At 40.1% G+C, this 17,826-nt stretch overlaps 1 protein-coding gene across 1 annotated transcript in view; it reads right to left on the bottom strand.

The window, feature by feature from the left end:
* The window catches only part of LOC134082546 (protein NLRC5-like), a 176,473-nt gene that overhangs the window by 73,925 nt on the left and 84,722 nt on the right, over positions 1 to 17,826 (bottom strand). The window contains exons 10-15 of the mRNA XM_062538339.1: positions 9,302 to 9,472; positions 9,019 to 9,192; positions 8,573 to 8,740; positions 5,653 to 5,823; positions 5,360 to 5,533; positions 4,977 to 5,147 (exon numbers count right to left, since the gene is read on the bottom strand). Coding sequence (XP_062394323.1) covers positions 4,977 to 5,147; positions 5,360 to 5,533; positions 5,653 to 5,823; positions 8,573 to 8,740; positions 9,019 to 9,192; positions 9,302 to 9,472 — 1,029 coding nt within the window. The remainder of the gene's footprint in view (positions 1 to 4,976; positions 5,148 to 5,359; positions 5,534 to 5,652; positions 5,824 to 8,572; positions 8,741 to 9,018; positions 9,193 to 9,301; positions 9,473 to 17,826) is intronic.

Genomic DNA, 17,826 nt, shown 5'->3' with positions numbered 1-17,826 from the left:
AGAAAATTGCCTACAGCCTAACGCCGACACAGCTGATTATTTGATTGATTAAGCTGTTTTGATGTAGGGGATGGGTAAACTGGCGCGCTACAAACATGTTACCAATCAAATGTAATATTAGTAGGACTAGCCTACTTAGACACTTTAGTCATAGGCAACGTTGCCATGTTAATTTGGGCTAGAAGTGCTTGCTTGTGGTGGCGCTCCTGTCCGCTGCTTCTCCCGAATTGTGTGGCAAATTTGTCAGCAATCAGCTTAAATGTCAAATCATATTTATTTCTCTTTGTCGCCATGGTATTGGGGGAAACGCGGAGAAACGAGACGGTTAGTCCTCGTATTTTTTCTTCGCGTTTCGTTATAAGAAATATATAGGTAATAGTTAGTCTTCTTCCGTATTGAACAGATAGGCTACGGGACGCTCTTTGTTCCATATTTTAAGGAACTACTCAATGCACACACACTACAATGAAAAACACACAAAGAAATCGCTAAACAACCAAAGCCTACAACCAAATGACACTTTAATGCAGCGTTTCTCAAACTATGGGCCGCGAAACGTGGAGACTGCTGCTGGTCCGCGAGACATGGGAGTGAAATTAGGTCCGGTGATCTGATAATTTGCTGCGCAATTGACCAAGCAACCGCGGACCGACAGAAAAAGAAAGCAAACGTTGCTGCTATCGGGAGGAAATGCTTGCTAATTTTATGTGTTTCAACATAGAGCCATACAATTAGGTGTGTCTGTTATTATGATAATTTTCGAGCATAACTGCTTGTCCATAGCTCAGTGACAGGTGTTAATAGCCTTGCCATAAGCACTGCTGTGGAATGCAGGTGCTTCTTTTATTATGCGGTTAGAGCATAAGCGCTTAGGCTACTCATATAGACCAGGGGTCTTCAACCTTTTTCAGCCCAAGGACCCCTTGGCTGTGAGAGAGACTGAGCACGGACCCCCACACCTGGCACACCTCAAATCATGCCTATCATTTGAACCGTCAGTCATTAGTGCCTACATGCATGCACGTACGCGCACGCACACACACGAACGCACACATTCTAAACATAAGTTATTATTAACAGGGGGGTAACTGCTTTATACAACTCGTTTCTGATAATTCTTTACATAGTGTTGCATAAACTCGCCCTATAATAGAATGAATGTCACAAGGGTCAACTAAGGTGGATAGGCTATGTAAGGGATAATCAACGACGCACGTTTTAAGTGTTAATAAGGTCCCGACGCCGCAGGCATTATTGCAGTGAGTGCATTATTTTCCTATAAACGCACGGCGCGGAGTTGATTATCCCGTTTATACCACTGCTACTGTCATTTTCGTTTATATTGCCGCTGTCTTAGATACAACGTTGCTGTGTTTACCGTTACATTCACATTGGCGAATTAATATTCAAGTGTGAGAAGCTCCGCTTTAACCCTCTCTGGTGGTATAAATTCAGCTAAATTCAGGCAAAGCTTCATTTGCTCAACCTGATACAGACAGAGAGCCTCTGCATCTTGTGTAAATATAACTTGTCTTACACAAGGAAACACAAACACACAATATTATCGTTATCGTTTCATTTTGATGGTATGACATCGCGGAGAACGTTGGATTAATGAATTCACGCAGAACGCCAGACTAAATGTGTCACTTTAGTGATTGGCTCTTTCAAATGCAAATGAGGTGGATGGGCTTTTGAATGGGCCTGCTGCAGGTGAGAGGACAAATCCTAAGAATTTGTTGTTTTTACAAAGTGCCATTATCATTGGCATATTCTCTTAAAACAATACATAGGCCTAAGTTTAGAGCGAACGTTTCAACTATGTTTGCCATGGTAGACAAAAACACTCAAATAAAACAATAGCCTAAAAAATAACTGTAGTGCGTAATGGACACGGCTCTATATCCTAAATAATTTTCGAGGTTCGCCATTTGGTAAAAAGCCAGGTCTATATATATATATAGAGAGAGAGAGAGAGAGAGAGAGAGAGATTCATGCATTCTGCATTACCGTGACCCTATACCTTGGATGTTTTTTTTTTTTTCATTGGAATACAGCAGGACAGGATGCCTTTTATCTAACGCAAAAGCTGAGATTGTTGGAAGGACTAGGCTACTCAACAAACTTGTTTTTCGTTTCTGGGAGATCTCGTTATCGTTTTGGATTGTCGGATTTTATACTTATTGTATATATAGGATGAACAAAGTCCATGGATGTGCTATATTAAATCCAGTAGCCTAATAATTAGGCTATGTGCCACGTCCGATTTCGCAAGTGGTGTAGTAGGCCTAGGCTACATTTAAAAATCGACAGCCGTATGTGAGATCCATTTCATGAAGAGCAATTGTCTTGTGCGATCATGCCCCCTCCCCCACACTCGTCTAACCAGTTCACTACATTATAGCCTACCTATATGTGGCACTGAGGACGACTGCCTCTCCCTCTTCTCTCTCGACAGACACCTGAGCCCGACTCGTCAATGTAAAAATGTGCGTGAGGGTGCGCTGAACCACGAATTCACATAGGCTATTAACTTTTCTTTTCAGCAGACATCGCAAACATAAAAAAAATCGCAAAACAGAAAATCTTTCATTTTTTTATAAAACGACAGCTTCTCCCTTGATGAGTTCCGGAGGGGTTCTTCGAGTGGGTTTCGAACCCCGGTCGCTGGCGTACCTTGCACATGCTCCAACCAGTTGCGCCACAGCTCTATTTTTACCATCATTGTGCTGTATTCGCGCCATGGACTTGAAACGCTGATCAAAAGTTCTGACATGTTAAACTGACGTTAGTTATTAATTCACCATGATAAAATGCTGTCATATAGCTTGACGCCCAGCAGCCTATGGTAGTCTATGCCTATCTCTGAATCAACATGGACATGCATAGCCTACGATACATACGTTGCTAGAAACTTATATTGCGGAGCTAGGCCTCCTAGTCGATGGTTACAATGAATCACCCTCACTGCCCTATCGCATATCTGACCATCCATTGTTACAATGTTACAAAATGCGCGATCTTCTCCATGCATGTAGCCTACGGTTATAAGTAAAGTGACAAGCATAGGCATGTATCAAAGAGATTTCTGTTAAATACATTTTATTTTCAGTCGTCAAAAGTGGTGGGGACAAAATCTGTGATAACAAGTGCTGGGTACATGTAGGCTACCCAGCGTCGCCGGTTAAAATGAACATGCCTCCGTTTTAAATAACACCGAAATGCGGTCTTGTAGGCTAACCGTAATGAATTCATGAATTAATCTAAGGTTGCCTTTCGAGTATTTCAGGTTGAATTGAAGGCTATTTTCTTCTGATAGGCCTATAGGCGATTTTCTAAAACCATTTTCATTAATTTCAACAATGGTTTATTGAAACGTGGTTTGATTAATTTCGCCAGTCATCACTTTCATTTTAATGATTAAATGAGACGGATATGCGGAGCATTTCTCTCCCCCTCCATTGACCAAAACGTTGCTCTGACATCTCTGCTGGACTGACTGAGTTATAGGCTACGTCGAGTGAGAGAGCTGTGAGGTAGGCTGTAAACATTCGAAAACTCTGCAACTGCAATCTAACATGCCGAGCGTCATGTCTCTTTTCTCCGCTTGTCACCAGTGCGGTGTCCTCGGGTTTTTCCATGAGCCGAACCTTCATATTATTAGGGCGGTCTATGTTGCCCCCTTGCGGTTGCAGTTTTCCCGATGCTTCGGGAGTCCCGATGTGCGGGAAAGAAAGGAGCATTCTCAACCCGTACCATCTGTAGCTCAAAAGATTTATAGTGTGTTTTTTACCTTTGACCTTTGAACTTTGAAAATATTTTTTTAAATAGTTGTGTTTACACTGAATTATAATAAAAAGTAATTTCATTACATCCACTTTACTCTCATATAATTATTGTGGAGGACCTCTAGATTATATTCATATGTGCCATTTTTGCATAGATGTTTTTAGTTAGATGAAAAACGTAAAAATCTCAAGGTATAGCAGACTGCCTCAAAGTGCCTGAAAAGGCCCCGGACCTCCAAGTGTTAAAGAGACATGTACTTGACATAAACTGTGACATAAAATGTTTTCAGCAATATCCATTATTTTGTTTCACTTGCAACATCTGAACCTCTACCACTCCAGGGGCAGAGGCAGAGCAGACCGCTGTTGAATTTACACTGATTTTATGCAAATATGACATGATCACCAACCAAACTGGCAACCAGGTGAGACACTGGGAAACAGACAATTAGCAAAACCACAGCTAATTAGCTAACCCCCATTACTGACTGGGATATTGGCTTCTGTTGTACACCTTTCTATCAAATTTGGATTATTTTTTTGATATAAGCTTATTATATCTTCTAATTCAAATAAAGAATTTAAAAATGTATGTATGTGTGTGTGTGTGTGTGTGTGTGTGTGTGTGTGTGTGTGACTGACAATTAGTTTCCCAGTATATGATAGGAATATCAGGCCTACATTTGGGGCAGGGCAGAGTCGGGCAGTGGTATCCGTGCCTCTCTCAGGCAGGGAGTCCCTGAGCTGGAAAAGGTTGAAGACCCCTGCCCTACACATCTCATTCACACTATGTCTCCACACACATGCACACATACATACACAGGGCATATCTGCCCTATATAAATGTAATTTACATTAATATATTGATTATATTTGATGTAAGGGTAATCTTACAAGTAAGACTATTCCACCTTCTGCATCAGCTATCTTTAGATTATTCATACAGTAGGTCGGTAGTAGACAGCAGTGACTTATAGAGAGACTTACAGAGACCTAACAAAATTATCCTTAGACTGTGACACAGGGCCATTGCTTAGCACATTTGAACTCATCCACCCTTTCCACATGCTGTAGAAGTTAGTTAGTTAGTTAGTTACTTTATTACTTAGCTACTTACTTACGCTTTTATGTGTCAATTATTACAAGTGCAAGATGGACTGAATATCTTGTCCATAAGGAATAACTAACCTCAGTGTCTCCAGCTGGCATTCTGGGTCTATTAGTCCCACACAGAGATCCTGTAGTCCTTCATCCTCCAGGTTGTTGTTACTCATGTCCAGTTCTCTCAGAGTAGATGTCCTTTGCAGTACTGATGCAATCATTTCACAGCTTGCTTTAGAGAGGTGACACTGATTTAGCCTGTGGAAAAAGCGGAAGACATACATTCAATCCGATTCTGTCCATCACCTTGCAGCAAATAGAGCCTAAAAATGAAGACTACAGTTTTATTACAACCTTTAGTACATCACACATTTAGCCAAACAGTTCATTTCATTTGGCATTTGGCTCAATATCACGTCATTATACAAATCCAGATTACAGCTTGAGGTTTCTGTTTCTAGAGCACATACTGAAGTGTTTCAACGTTACGATGAGGATCCTCCAGTGTAGCAGATAACAGATTCTGTGCTGATTCTCCAGCAATATTGTTTCTCACATCCAGCTCTTTCACACAGGAGGGGTTTAACATCAGAGCCAGAGCCAGATAAACATAACCTCCATTTGATATACAACAATTACAGAGCCTGAGAGGGAGAAAGAGAGATTTGTCATTATAAAACTAAAAGAAAAAGAAAACGTCTTGACAGTGTGCTGCACTGGTCATAATAATAATCCTTTGCTATAAGAGATGTTTAACACCAACCTTAATGTCTGCAGTTTGCTGTGAGGACTAGACAGACCCTTAGAGAGGAATAGAACACCACAATCGCTCAGGTCATTGTGACTCAGGTCCAGCTCTATCAGGGAGTTTGGTGACTGTAGAACAGTAGCCACAATTCCACAGGACAGGTCTAAAAGGTTGCAGTCAGCAAGTCTTTATAACAACATAACAGAAAAGGACAAAAAAGAAGCTTTACAAGATGCCACAATGAATCAACATAATCAAAAGACATTTTTCCCCCACACATTTCGCTCACACTATGCCTACACACAGACACAGACACTAGAGATGCGCGGATAGCGGTTACAGCCGCGGACTCCGCGATTAAACCGCGGATCGGGCGGATGACCTTACAAAAAATGATGTGAAAAGGCCGATAATTATTCCCGTGTATTTGACGTGTGAGGCTTAGATGTGAGTGTGGGGGCGGGGATGTTTGTTTTTGCACAAGCACATAAGGCCTACATTTGTCACTAAAGCAAGTGCTGGAGGCTGTAAAAAAAAAGTCAAACATTCAAGTCAGTGCCTTTGGTGAGGAAGCAGGGATGTTGTCTGTCTGGTCATTCTTCAAAGTGTCTGAATCCTTTTCCAAAAACCATAGTTGCTAACGCTAACCTGTTAGCAATTTAGTTGGTTGGCAATGGGAAATTGCATTGCAACCACAAATTTTCTAAGTTAGTTACATAGACTACTGATTCAGCTTGCGTACGTATCGAGACACACACACGCATGTTCATATCTTTATCAGGATGATCAGGGTAGAAATGCCAATTTCAGTCATTTTCAGCCATGAATTGTTGGATTTTTGAGGGTCTCTGAGAGGGGTCCCAGAACTCCATAACAAAAAACAGCTGGAGGGTTTTAAGTATATGGCTGTTCATTATTCCACATACTTCTCGCTAAAGGCTAAATCTGGCTCATTTCGATAAGCCTCGCTAATTTTAGTGAGAGTTCTGTTCCATTAGTGTGGTTTACGTGAATCCCAGTTTAGTAACCATGGGAATTTATGCCACAGAACTAGCCTGGTCGGTGGCAGGCTAACTGCCAAAAGATGGTTCCGTCAACCTGTTCTTTCGTCACTTTGTAGCCTACAACCTCAAAAATAGAAGGAGAAATTTGGGGGGGCGCTGTGGCGCAGCAGGCTACAGCGCCCGAACCATTTACGGGTCCGAGTGCCCATGGGGACCCAGGTTCGAATCTAACCTGCGGTCATATCCCAATCCCACCCCATCTCTCTCTCCCACTTGTTTCCTGTCTACCTCTTCACTGTCCTATACTAATAAAGGCAAAAAGGCCAAAAAAATACTTAAAAAAAAAAAAAAAAAGAAGGAGAAACTTTTTTCCGACAGCATTGATTTGGGCTACCTACCTATTCGCTAGTTTCAACGAATTTATGAAAATTATGCAACTTAAAATGTTTGAACTTGATGTGTGTGTGGGCCAAGGAATCTTGCGGCTCTGCATAATGTGCGTCTCTCATGGTGTCATGCACTGCGAGACGGGTTTACAAAGAAATCATGTTTTGCGTGTTCTCGGGTTCGGTTCCCATGCGATGAATTTACATATGTTAACACATTAATAATGCAGTGTTTAGTTATACCCTTTAATGGAAGGCATATCACTATTGATAAAGGCTCATGCACATTTAGTAGCTTGTTCAGTGACAGAACAGGCTGTCAGTGGGCTATATCTGATGCAAGCCATAGCCTATAGCCTACTTCTGTAACCTTTATACTGTAGGCTATAATAATTAAAACCGCTTCATGTAGTCTATTGATTAGGCCTATAGGCTAGTTCATGGATGTCAAATCAACTTTATTACACAAATTAAATATTCAATGACAAATTGAAAGCCAATATTGCATTTCAGATAATTATATTTCACAAACACTTTGGCAGAACTATGCTTATGAGAGACAATAGGTTAGCCTAAATTAGGCTATGTTCATACTAATTTCTTTTATGACCACCGAAAACATATTTTAGAGTGAACCCTTTTAATCTACAAACGTAGGTTATCTTTGGCATAGGCTATTCAACATCAAAGTTGTTTTGAGTTTGAATAGCCTACCTATTCACTCGTTTTGTTCAGAGTGAAGACAATCAAAGTCCCAATTCAAACCATCATAATTACTGTCTAGCGAGTTACAGTAGCCTACAATTTCGTTATTCTCCTTTTATGTAGGCTAGGCAACTATCTATTTTTTTCTCTCGTGTTCAAATTGATTACTTCCGATGATAATCCTGTAGATGGCGCTTGTAAATCAAACTGAAATCTTCTAGTTTGCCTTAATTTTACGACATACATCCTCTTTTCGTCAATCTACGGTTTTGGTCTACTTTCCTACCTCGTGCACGAGCAGACATGAAGCTGATTTAAGTCCCGTTTGAATAAACGAGGGCAAGATGCAGGCAGCTAACTTGAGTTAATGGAGCTTTAGCTTCAAGTGAAAGTCTACACTAGTTCAAGCCGGGCTTACATTGAAAAAATAATGCTTACTACTGCATACTTAAAATGATAAAAACGTAGGTTGGTAGCAGACAGCAGTGACTTCAAAATTATGCAGAGCAAAAATATAAATGCACTTGCCTCCCTTTTCTCATTGTTGGGGCAGCATTCTTGCTGACTAGATCCTCAGACTGTGACAGGACCATCTATTAGCACATTTGAACTCCCCCATCCTTTACATTACAGGATGTCTTAATATGCACACTGTACTGGTGAAAATGTCATGTGGATAGCCTCATTGGAAAAATTACATGTTCAATACTTGTTTCCCTCACTGTACAATAATGTATTTCTGTTACGTTGTCGACAAGATATTTTGATTTAAATTCTGAAGTATTCTGACTGAAAATATGAAAACACTTAAAACAGGATTATTCCATAAGTAAAACAGACCTCAGTGTCTCCAGCTGGCATTTTGAATCTCTTAGTCCCACACAGAGCTCCAGCAGTTCTTCATCCTCCAGCTTATCACTCATGTCCAGTTTTCTCAGAGTAGTTGTCCTTTGCAGTACTGATGCAATCATTTTACAGCTTGCTTTGGAGAGGTGACACTGATTTAGCCTGTGCAGAAGACATATATTTAGCATGTATTCTGTCCATGAGTATCGATTCATGCAACTTGTAGCAAATATATTCTAAAAAAAATAAGACTACAGTTTTATCGCGACCTTTAGTACATCACACATTTAGCCAAACAATTTATTTCAATGTCAAAACCACATCTCCAAACACACAAAACAGTTATTTACATACATAGACTATCTCAAAACCCAGCAATCATTGCTCAATATCAAGTCATCATACAAATCCAGACTGGTTTCTGTTTCGAGAGTACATACTGAATTGTTTCAACTTTACGATGAGGATCCTCCAGTGTGGCAGATAACAGCTTCTGTGCTGATTCTCCAGGATGATTGTTGCTCACATCCAGCTCTTTCACACAGGAGGGATTTAACATCAGAGTCAGAGCCAGACAAACATGACCTTCGTCTGAGATTCCACAATTACAGAGCCTGAGAGAGAAAGAGAAAGAGATTTGTTATTCTAAAACTAAAAGAAAAAAGACAACGTTGTGATAGTGTGCTACACTGATAATAATACTTTAAAATTAAGAACACCAACCTTAATGTCTGCAGTTTGCTGTGGGGATTACACAGTCCCTCAGAGAGAAGCTGAACTCCAGAATCTCTCAGGTCATTGAAACTAAGGTCCAGTTCTACCAGGGAGTTTGGTGACTGTAGAACAGCAGCTACAGTTCCACAGGACTTCTCTGAGAGGTTGCAGGTAGCAAGTCTGCATAATAACATGACAGAGGAGATAACATTACAGAAAAGGACAAAAAGAAGATATACTGTTTAAAAGATGGCACAATAAATCAACATAATCAGTAGACATTATTACACATTAGTACATTAGTTCATTCACACTGTGCCCGACAGACAGACAGACAGACAGACAGACAGACAGACACACCGACAGACACACACACACAGCATATTTGCTCTATTAAAATCTAACTGACAGCCAACAACATAATCAAGGGTCATTTCACGTCAGTTCAACCAGAGCGTCTCAAAACATCTGAAAAAAATACCATGTGTACCTATGTTACCCAGGAGACACTCTGTAAAATTGTTTTGTGCTAAGATTAATACTTTCCAAGTTACAGCCAGATTTATGGGGGGAGGGGGCTGTCAATTTTTTGCTGCCTCTTTTTTGTCAAAGTTCACAAGCACATTGCTCAAGAACTAAAGAATATGTAGGAGGCTCTAGATTAGATTTCGCTATCAGGTGTTGTACAAGATAGATACTGACAGCGCAATAACTTTCAAAAAAGACCAGAAGATAAAGCCTACGTCATTGACTATTTCGTTGCTCTGTTAGGTTAGGTCTATCCAATAAGTGAAGAGCCATGCCCCCCGCCCTGTATCTGGATTAGGTTCAGACTCACATTCTGACCAGAATCGTGAGGATGACGTAGTCAGGCTATCACATGCCCTTCACCATACCTAGAGATTGGCATGGTTTTATTTCAGTTAGCCTATAAGCTGGTTTGATGTACATTGAGCTCAATGAGAATTTACGTGGGGCTATTTGAATAAATACAAACAAAATACATGAAAAAATACAAGTATATTAAAAAAGATGACTACCACATACTTAACCCTTAAATGCATAACATGGGTCACAAGTGACCCGGACGAGTTTATTTTTTCTGTAACTCAGCTATAACTTATTTTCATGACCCAGCACTCCATGATATCCTCAATTAACTTGTTTTTGTTCATTACAATACTAAATATATTTTTTTTCTCTTAAACATTTTAAATAAAAACACTTTTTCTGTCACTACCCCTCTAATGCATAACATGGGTCACAAGTGACCCGCATTCATTTTCTATGGAGTTTTGTTGAAGAGTTAGGGTTTCTTAGCTATATTTAAGAAAATAATTTAATTTGTCATCTAATATTCCAGGTTTCCATCACTTACTTAGTTTCTTCCAAACATCAATTATTATTTTCATTAATTGATGGATACTCCTTGAATTCCAACTCTTTTTATTTGTCTAAATTACATTTGAACACATGGGTCACAAATGACCCGCATTCATTTCCTATGTAAAATTAGCCTATAATCAGAATTTCTTTGCAGTACTCTTTGAAATCAGTCTAATTAGTCATTTAATATTCAAATTTACCATTACAAATTCAGATTTTAATAAACAGCAATAATCGTTCACTCCTCTATGACTACTCTATGAATGTGAGTAAGTTTAGTGAAACAATACAATGATTGAACACATGGGTCAGAAATGACCTGTGTGTGCAAAGTGTGATTATGTAAGATAATGAATATTATGAGAACAATTTTAATACAAACAACAAATTCTAATATTTCTAATACTAATCTGATTAGAAATAGTTGTTATAGGCCCCAGCCGTGACGCGGTTGGGGCACCTGCACCACACGCCGGCAACCCGGGTTCGATTCCTGTCCCGTGGTCCTTTCCAGATCCCACCCCAATTCTCTCTCCCACTCACTTCCTTTCATACTCTACTGTCCTGTCCATTTAAAGGCATAAAAAGGCCAAAAAAATAATCTGAAAAAAAAGAAATCTAAACATTTTTAATTTGCTTTTGTAAAACACTGTACATTATGTCACTGACACTTTGAATACCAATACAGAACTGCATTGCATCAGTAACGCAATTTATGTCCATAACTATGGATCTATGAGACTTCTCTCAGACCGTCACCATGGTCTACCTGTGGATGGCATCATTCATAGGTATACCGTGGTGACGGTCTGAGGGATGTGAAAATAGATCTATAGCGAGAGGACTTGGAGAACTGGTTAACTTTCAAACTGTGGAGAAGTAGTAAATGCGACTAAAACTGATGGTTTTGCTTGTCGTACCACCTCAAGCTGGTCATTTTAACTGGTGTTGCTGGTCTACATTGTTGGTTTTTACTGGCCATGCCAGCTTATGTTGGTCATTCTAGCAAGCCAGCATGACCATCTCACACCAACAATGTCAATCTTGGCAGGCTGGTCACCAGCATGACCATCTAACACCAGCGGTATCCCACACGACAGGCCATGACCAGCTTCCTCAGATGGTCACGCCAGCATGTCAACCTGGTGGCCTAACCAGCTACACCAGCTAGCAGCAATAGCTGGAAGAAAACTAGCAAAGATCAGCTCAAACCAGCTACCAGCGTACCAGTAGGGATGTTTCACAAATGACCACTGTCACTTTATGGTCCTGGCACACAGGCCGTGTGCATTTGGAGCAGGAGAGGGTGACTTTTCTATCACTGGCAGTTGGACAAAGGCTGCATCGCTTTCTGGGTTGTCTCAGCACTCCCCATATCGCCATGGTCTTGCAAATATTATAGTTACATAAAATGGTTCACATAATATTCATTATCTTACTCACAATCACACTTTGCAGACACAGGTCATTTCTGACCCATGTGTTCAATCATTGTATTGTTTCACAAAACTTTCATGGAGTAGGCATAGAGGAATGAATATAATTATTGGTGTTTGTTAAAATATTAATATGTAATGGTAAATTTTAATATGAAATGACAAATGACACTGATTTCAAAGAGTACTGCAAATAACTTTTGATTATAGGTTCATTTTACATAGGAAATGAATGCGGGTCATTTGTGACCCATGTGTTCAAATGTAATTTAGGCACATAAAAAGTGTTAGAATTCAAGGAGTGACCATCAATTAATGAAAATAATGATTGGTGTTTGGAAGAAACTAAATAAGTGATGGAAACCTGGAATATTAAATTATAAATTGAATTATTTTCTTGAAAATAGCTGAGAAACCCTAACCCTTCAACAAAACTCCATTGAAAATGAATGCGGGTCACTTGTGACCCATGTTATGAATTAGAGGGGTATTGACAGAAAAGTGTTTTTCTTTAAAAAGTTTAAGAGAAAAAAATACAACTTAGTCTTGTAATGAACAAAAAAAAGTTAATTGAGGAATTCATGGAGTGCTGGGTCATGAAAATAAGTTTTTTTTAAAGAAATTGCTAAGAAACCCTAGCCCTTCAACAAAACTCCATAGAAAATGAATGCGGGTCACTTGTGACCCATGTTATGCATTAGAGGGGGTTTCAATAGCTCATGCATCAAAGGGTTAAAATGCTAAAGTAGATTGTGACTTCAAAATGATTTGAGCCTGTGGATTCCAGCTGCTCCTCCTCTCACTGTTGAGGCAGCATTCTTGAGGACTACCCTTAGAGCCCATGGACTTAACACTAGAAGCGGCAATTGATCCGCTGACGCGTATTACTAGAAGCGCCGTGTAGGTTTGACCTAGATAAACCTAGAACTGCCGGGCTGCGGTCTTTTGACGCGTGTCTTGTCACCCGGAATTTTTACATGATCAAAAGCACACCGGTACAAGCTAGTTTAGAGCTATTTTGTGCTCACTTACGTGACAACACTATGTTGTCTCGCGTTCGGCCATGTTTGTCCAGGCTGCTATTCTCTTTTCTCACAGCAGATGTCGCAAGGGTTTCCTGTCAGTCGGGCATGAGAATAATATTTTACCATAAAACATATAGTTTATATATGTGCAATATGTATTATATATGTGATTTATTTTAATAACTATTTTTCATTTACATGGCATAGTCTATGGAGGCGATTTACAGTGGTAAAATGCGAGTTTGTTTTGAAAACGTTGCGACGTTGTTCTATTAGGCAGGCCTACATGTGTAAAAAATATTTTCAGCTGAAATTCGTCGTACTAGCCTATTTATGTACGTAGGGCGCGTATGACTACGTACATTCATAGTTGTATATCTTATCTTCTATTTGTAGGCTATCTTTTAAAGCTCAGACTAATGTATAAGCATTTTCTTACATATTTGCTGGACGAGTTACGTCACATCAAAAACCTATGGTATTTCCAAATCAGGAGTATTTATAAAATTAAGAGGCGCAGCGTTAGCTCCCTTGACTACTACGCAGGAGACCCGGGCTCACACCTTGGCACGAGCAAAATGTTGTATTTCATATTGACTGAATTCACTGACCGTTTTTCAACGTCGACGACGAACAATTATTTTTTGTTAATGGTTTTTAATAACAAACTATCTGAAATAAACGGATTAATCACAATACTGTTTACCATTAACGAAAAATAATTTCGCCAGCCAATAATTTTCTAAGCCAAATTGAGCCGCCATCTGACAAACCTTGGCTAAGCCAGTTAGACTTTTTGCATCTAAAAATAGTAATATCATAGAGACACACGCGAAAAATAAACGATAGCCTATAAACGATTCCCACTGGATACACCACATCAGTATTGTGCTCGTTGCTACGATAGGCTACTCAGTTGCATGTTCTGTAGACATGAAGTGGCAACTAAAGCCATTATCAGCCATGAAAACTTTGGCGGCTGCAGCAGCATTTAGGTTTTGGCTGAGCCAGCTAGCCAGCCACTAACTTCATCAGCCAGCCGTTATTCTCAAAGCAAATGGCTTGGGGGTCTATACATAACACACTATCCATTGCAAACATAGCCTATTTGAAACCGATCATTACCCCTCCCCCATACACGTCTAACCAGTTCACGGAGGGGGGAGATCGTTTTGCTACGTGTAGACATGATCTTGGGCTACAGACATCACTGCGCCATTGACAACTGCCTCCCCACCCCCACCCTCTGCCCCCTGCATAGGTTGTAGGCTGGCTGTTTGTTGTTTACATGCAACTCGTGGAAGAATGTGCAATCATGTTTCATCGCAAATGCGCGTTTCAGAATGTTCGAATTCGCCAGCGTGCGTGTAGTTGTGTGAATAGAAAAGAATAGAATAGAATAGGCTATACTCTATTGATGCCTTGCTCAAAAGAACTTCATACACATGTCGGGGATAGAACCAGTAACTCTTGGGCGTTGGGACTGAAGCTCTAACCAGTGGGCTACAACTCTGTCTCCTCAAGACATCACAATGTGTGTCTCAATGCTGAATCACAAACTCACATAGAAGTTAGCTTAAATTGTAGAAACAATAGGCCTATAGCTTTTTTTCCAGCAGACATCGAAACATATCCTACATATTCGCAAAACGGAGAATACTCATCTTTCACTCATCATTTTTAATTAGCCTACTTCCCGCGCCTATGCCTGCTCAGCATTTCTGCTCTCTCTATCTCCCTCCCTCCGATGTAGCTAGACCCTACACGATGCTTCTCCCTAAATTAATGAACATTGTTTTAGAAAGTAGCCGCGGTAGCCTGTAAAATGCGGCATGAAATCCTGGCTACTGTGTAATTGAAACCAGACTAGGTTAGGCTCTTTGTTCCAGGTCCGATCATTTTCGGCGGCGCGAACATAGCCTATAGGCTACCTATTAAATGAATAGAAGTGAATTTGGGGAGTGAATTAGAACTAGCCACCCATTCATTTTAGAGTTTAGATTATCTGCCCAAACCCGAACTGCGGGTTACGGATCTCGAGATCTAACAACGTTGGGTCGACATTTTTCATCCTTCCCCTCCCGTCGGGTCAGGCTCCTACTCACAGAACGCGTATGCTTCCGTTTTAAAATAGCAAACATTTCTAAGTAGCATACAAAATGTAAAAACGAAATATAAAAAATGAAATAGCCTACTATGAAAAACTTGAGAGTCAAGTTTGCTTAAGGTTTGTTCAAGAACTCTTCCAGAGTTTTTACCTCAAACAACACAAATCAACACAAATAAATAAACAGATAACTCAAACGTGCTGTATGTCATAATGAAACAACCACAGACTATCAACAACACGGTCTGACACATTTATGACCAAACTGGTCATTCGTGCACGAAGCGCCATCTAGTTATCATTATGTGTAAGTTACAGCCTCCCAGTCTAAGGACTCAGCGGTCTTTTGACCGCCTCGCCGCGCTTTAAGTAGTTCACACCAGGACGGCGCTTCTAGTAGGTCGTCAAAGCGACTAAAAAATCATAAAACCAACAAAAAGAGGCTAAAAGCTTAAAACAAAGTAGGAAATAGGGATAAAACCAAAACAAAACTAAAAATAAGAATAAAAATAAATTAAAAATAAGCTGGAAAAGCTATAGAAAACAGGGTGGTTTTCAATTGGGTTTTGAAATTGGCAATGGTTGGAGCATTCTTAATGTGATCAGGCAGTTTATTCCATATCTGGACTGCTTAATAACTAAAAGCAGCTTCCCCCTGTCCCCCCTCCTTTCTCTGATCTAAGATGTCTGAAGGGGGTGTAAAAGTCTGATATGTATGTTGGCTCCATCCCATGTAATGCTTTAAAAACCAATAGCAGTACTTTAAATCTATTCTAAAAGTAAGGGGCAGCCAATGCAAGGACTTGAGTATAGGGGTGATATGTTCTCTTCTGCTTGTCTTTGTTAGACTCGTGCTGCAGCGTTTTGGACTAGCTGAAGTTGTCTGACAGTCTTTTTTGGGAGTCCTGTGAAGAGACCGTTACAGTAGTCTAGTCGACTTGAAATAAAAGCATGGACAAGCTTTTCCAGGTCAGATTGGGACATAAGGTCTCTCAACTTGGCAATGTTTTTTAGGTGATAAAAATATGTCCTGGTTACATATCTCATGTGATCCTCAAAGTTGAGGTCACTATTGATTAAAACTCCAAGGTTTCTGACTTTAGTCTTAACTTCAAGCCCCTTTGCCCTAAAAAGTGTGGCCATTTTGACTCTTTCCCCCCTCCTCCCAAATAAAATCACTTCGGTCTTCTCTTTGTTTAAGTGTAAAACGTTTTGTGACATCCAGCTATTTATTTGGTCTAGGCAGTCACTTAGTGAGCCAAGAGGATCCTTGTCAGTGGGTGATAGGGCTAAATAAAGTTATGTGTCATCTGCGTAACTGTGATATGACACCTGAGTGTTCTTTATAATGTGAGCCAGTGGAAGCATGTAAAGATTAAAAAGAAGTGGCCCTAGGATCGACCCTTGAGGGACACCTGACGTCAGGGGTGCTGGAGCTGAGGTGTAGTTGCCAAGGGCAACAAAGAAAGATCTGTCCTGCAGATAGGACTTCAGCCAGTTGATTACGCTGCCTGAAAGTCCAACCCAGTGTTCTAGTTGACGTACGAGTATACTATGATCAATTGTATCAAAGGCTGCGCTGAGGTCTAGCAATACAAGTACTGAAGTTTTGAGTCTGAGTTGAGACGTATGTCATTCAGGACCTTTATGAGAGCTGTTTCAGTAGTATGATTGGCCCGGAAGCCTGACTGAAAGGGATCAAAGCAGCAATTTTCTGTTAAAAAATCGTTTAACCTGATTAAAAAACACTTTCTCAATAAGTTTCCCAATAAAAGGCAGGTTGGATACAGGTCAATAGTTATTTAATACTGATGAGTCTAGACTTTTCTTTTTGAGCAGAGGCTTTACAACAGCCATTCGCAGGGATTCAGGAAAGATTCCAAGACAAGTTCACAATTTTTAGTACATTGTCTGATAGTAGATGAGCAATATCTTTAAAAAAGTTTGTGGGAATTATATATAGACTGCAGGTGGAGGAGTTTAGGCTACTTAAGGTTTTTTCTAGTGTTCCAATGTCTATCAGGCTGAACTCTGTCATGAGGGGTTTGTTATACCTGAGAATGGCTGGTTCAGGACATTGAGCAGACTGTGATTGAGAACCAATATTTGATCTGATGTTCTCAATTTTGCTTTTGAAAGAAGAGGCAAATTCATCACATGACCTGCTTGAGAGCAGTTCTGAGGGCAGCTGGGATGGTGGATCAGTTAGCTTTCCAACCATCAGGAATAATGTACAGGAATTATTTATGTTTTTGTTTATTAGATCAGAGAAATAAAATTGCCTTGCCTTATATACCTCAAGATTGTATTTGCGGAGTGACTCTTTATAGACCTGGAGGTGAACTTGAAGTTTATTTTTCCGCCATTTCCTTTCACTTCTCCTACACTCTCTTTTCATGAGTTTAACGGTTTAACTATTTAACCAAGGGGCTTTATGTTTGCTGGTAACTGACTGAGTTTTAATGGGGCAACCTCATTCATGATCCAATCCAATTCATCCAACCCTTGGATTAAGAGGCCGAAGCTCTAACCAGTGGGCTACAGCTCTGCATTACTACTGTTTGAAAACGTGTGTCTCAA

This window comes from Sardina pilchardus, chromosome 1 (genome assembly GCF_963854185.1).
Source record: "Sardina pilchardus chromosome 1, fSarPil1.1, whole genome shotgun sequence".
NCBI lineage: Eukaryota > Metazoa > Chordata > Actinopteri > Clupeiformes > Clupeidae > Sardina > Sardina pilchardus.
Note: the sequence above shows the minus strand (reverse complement) of the source record. Positions and strands in the feature narration are given on the sequence as shown.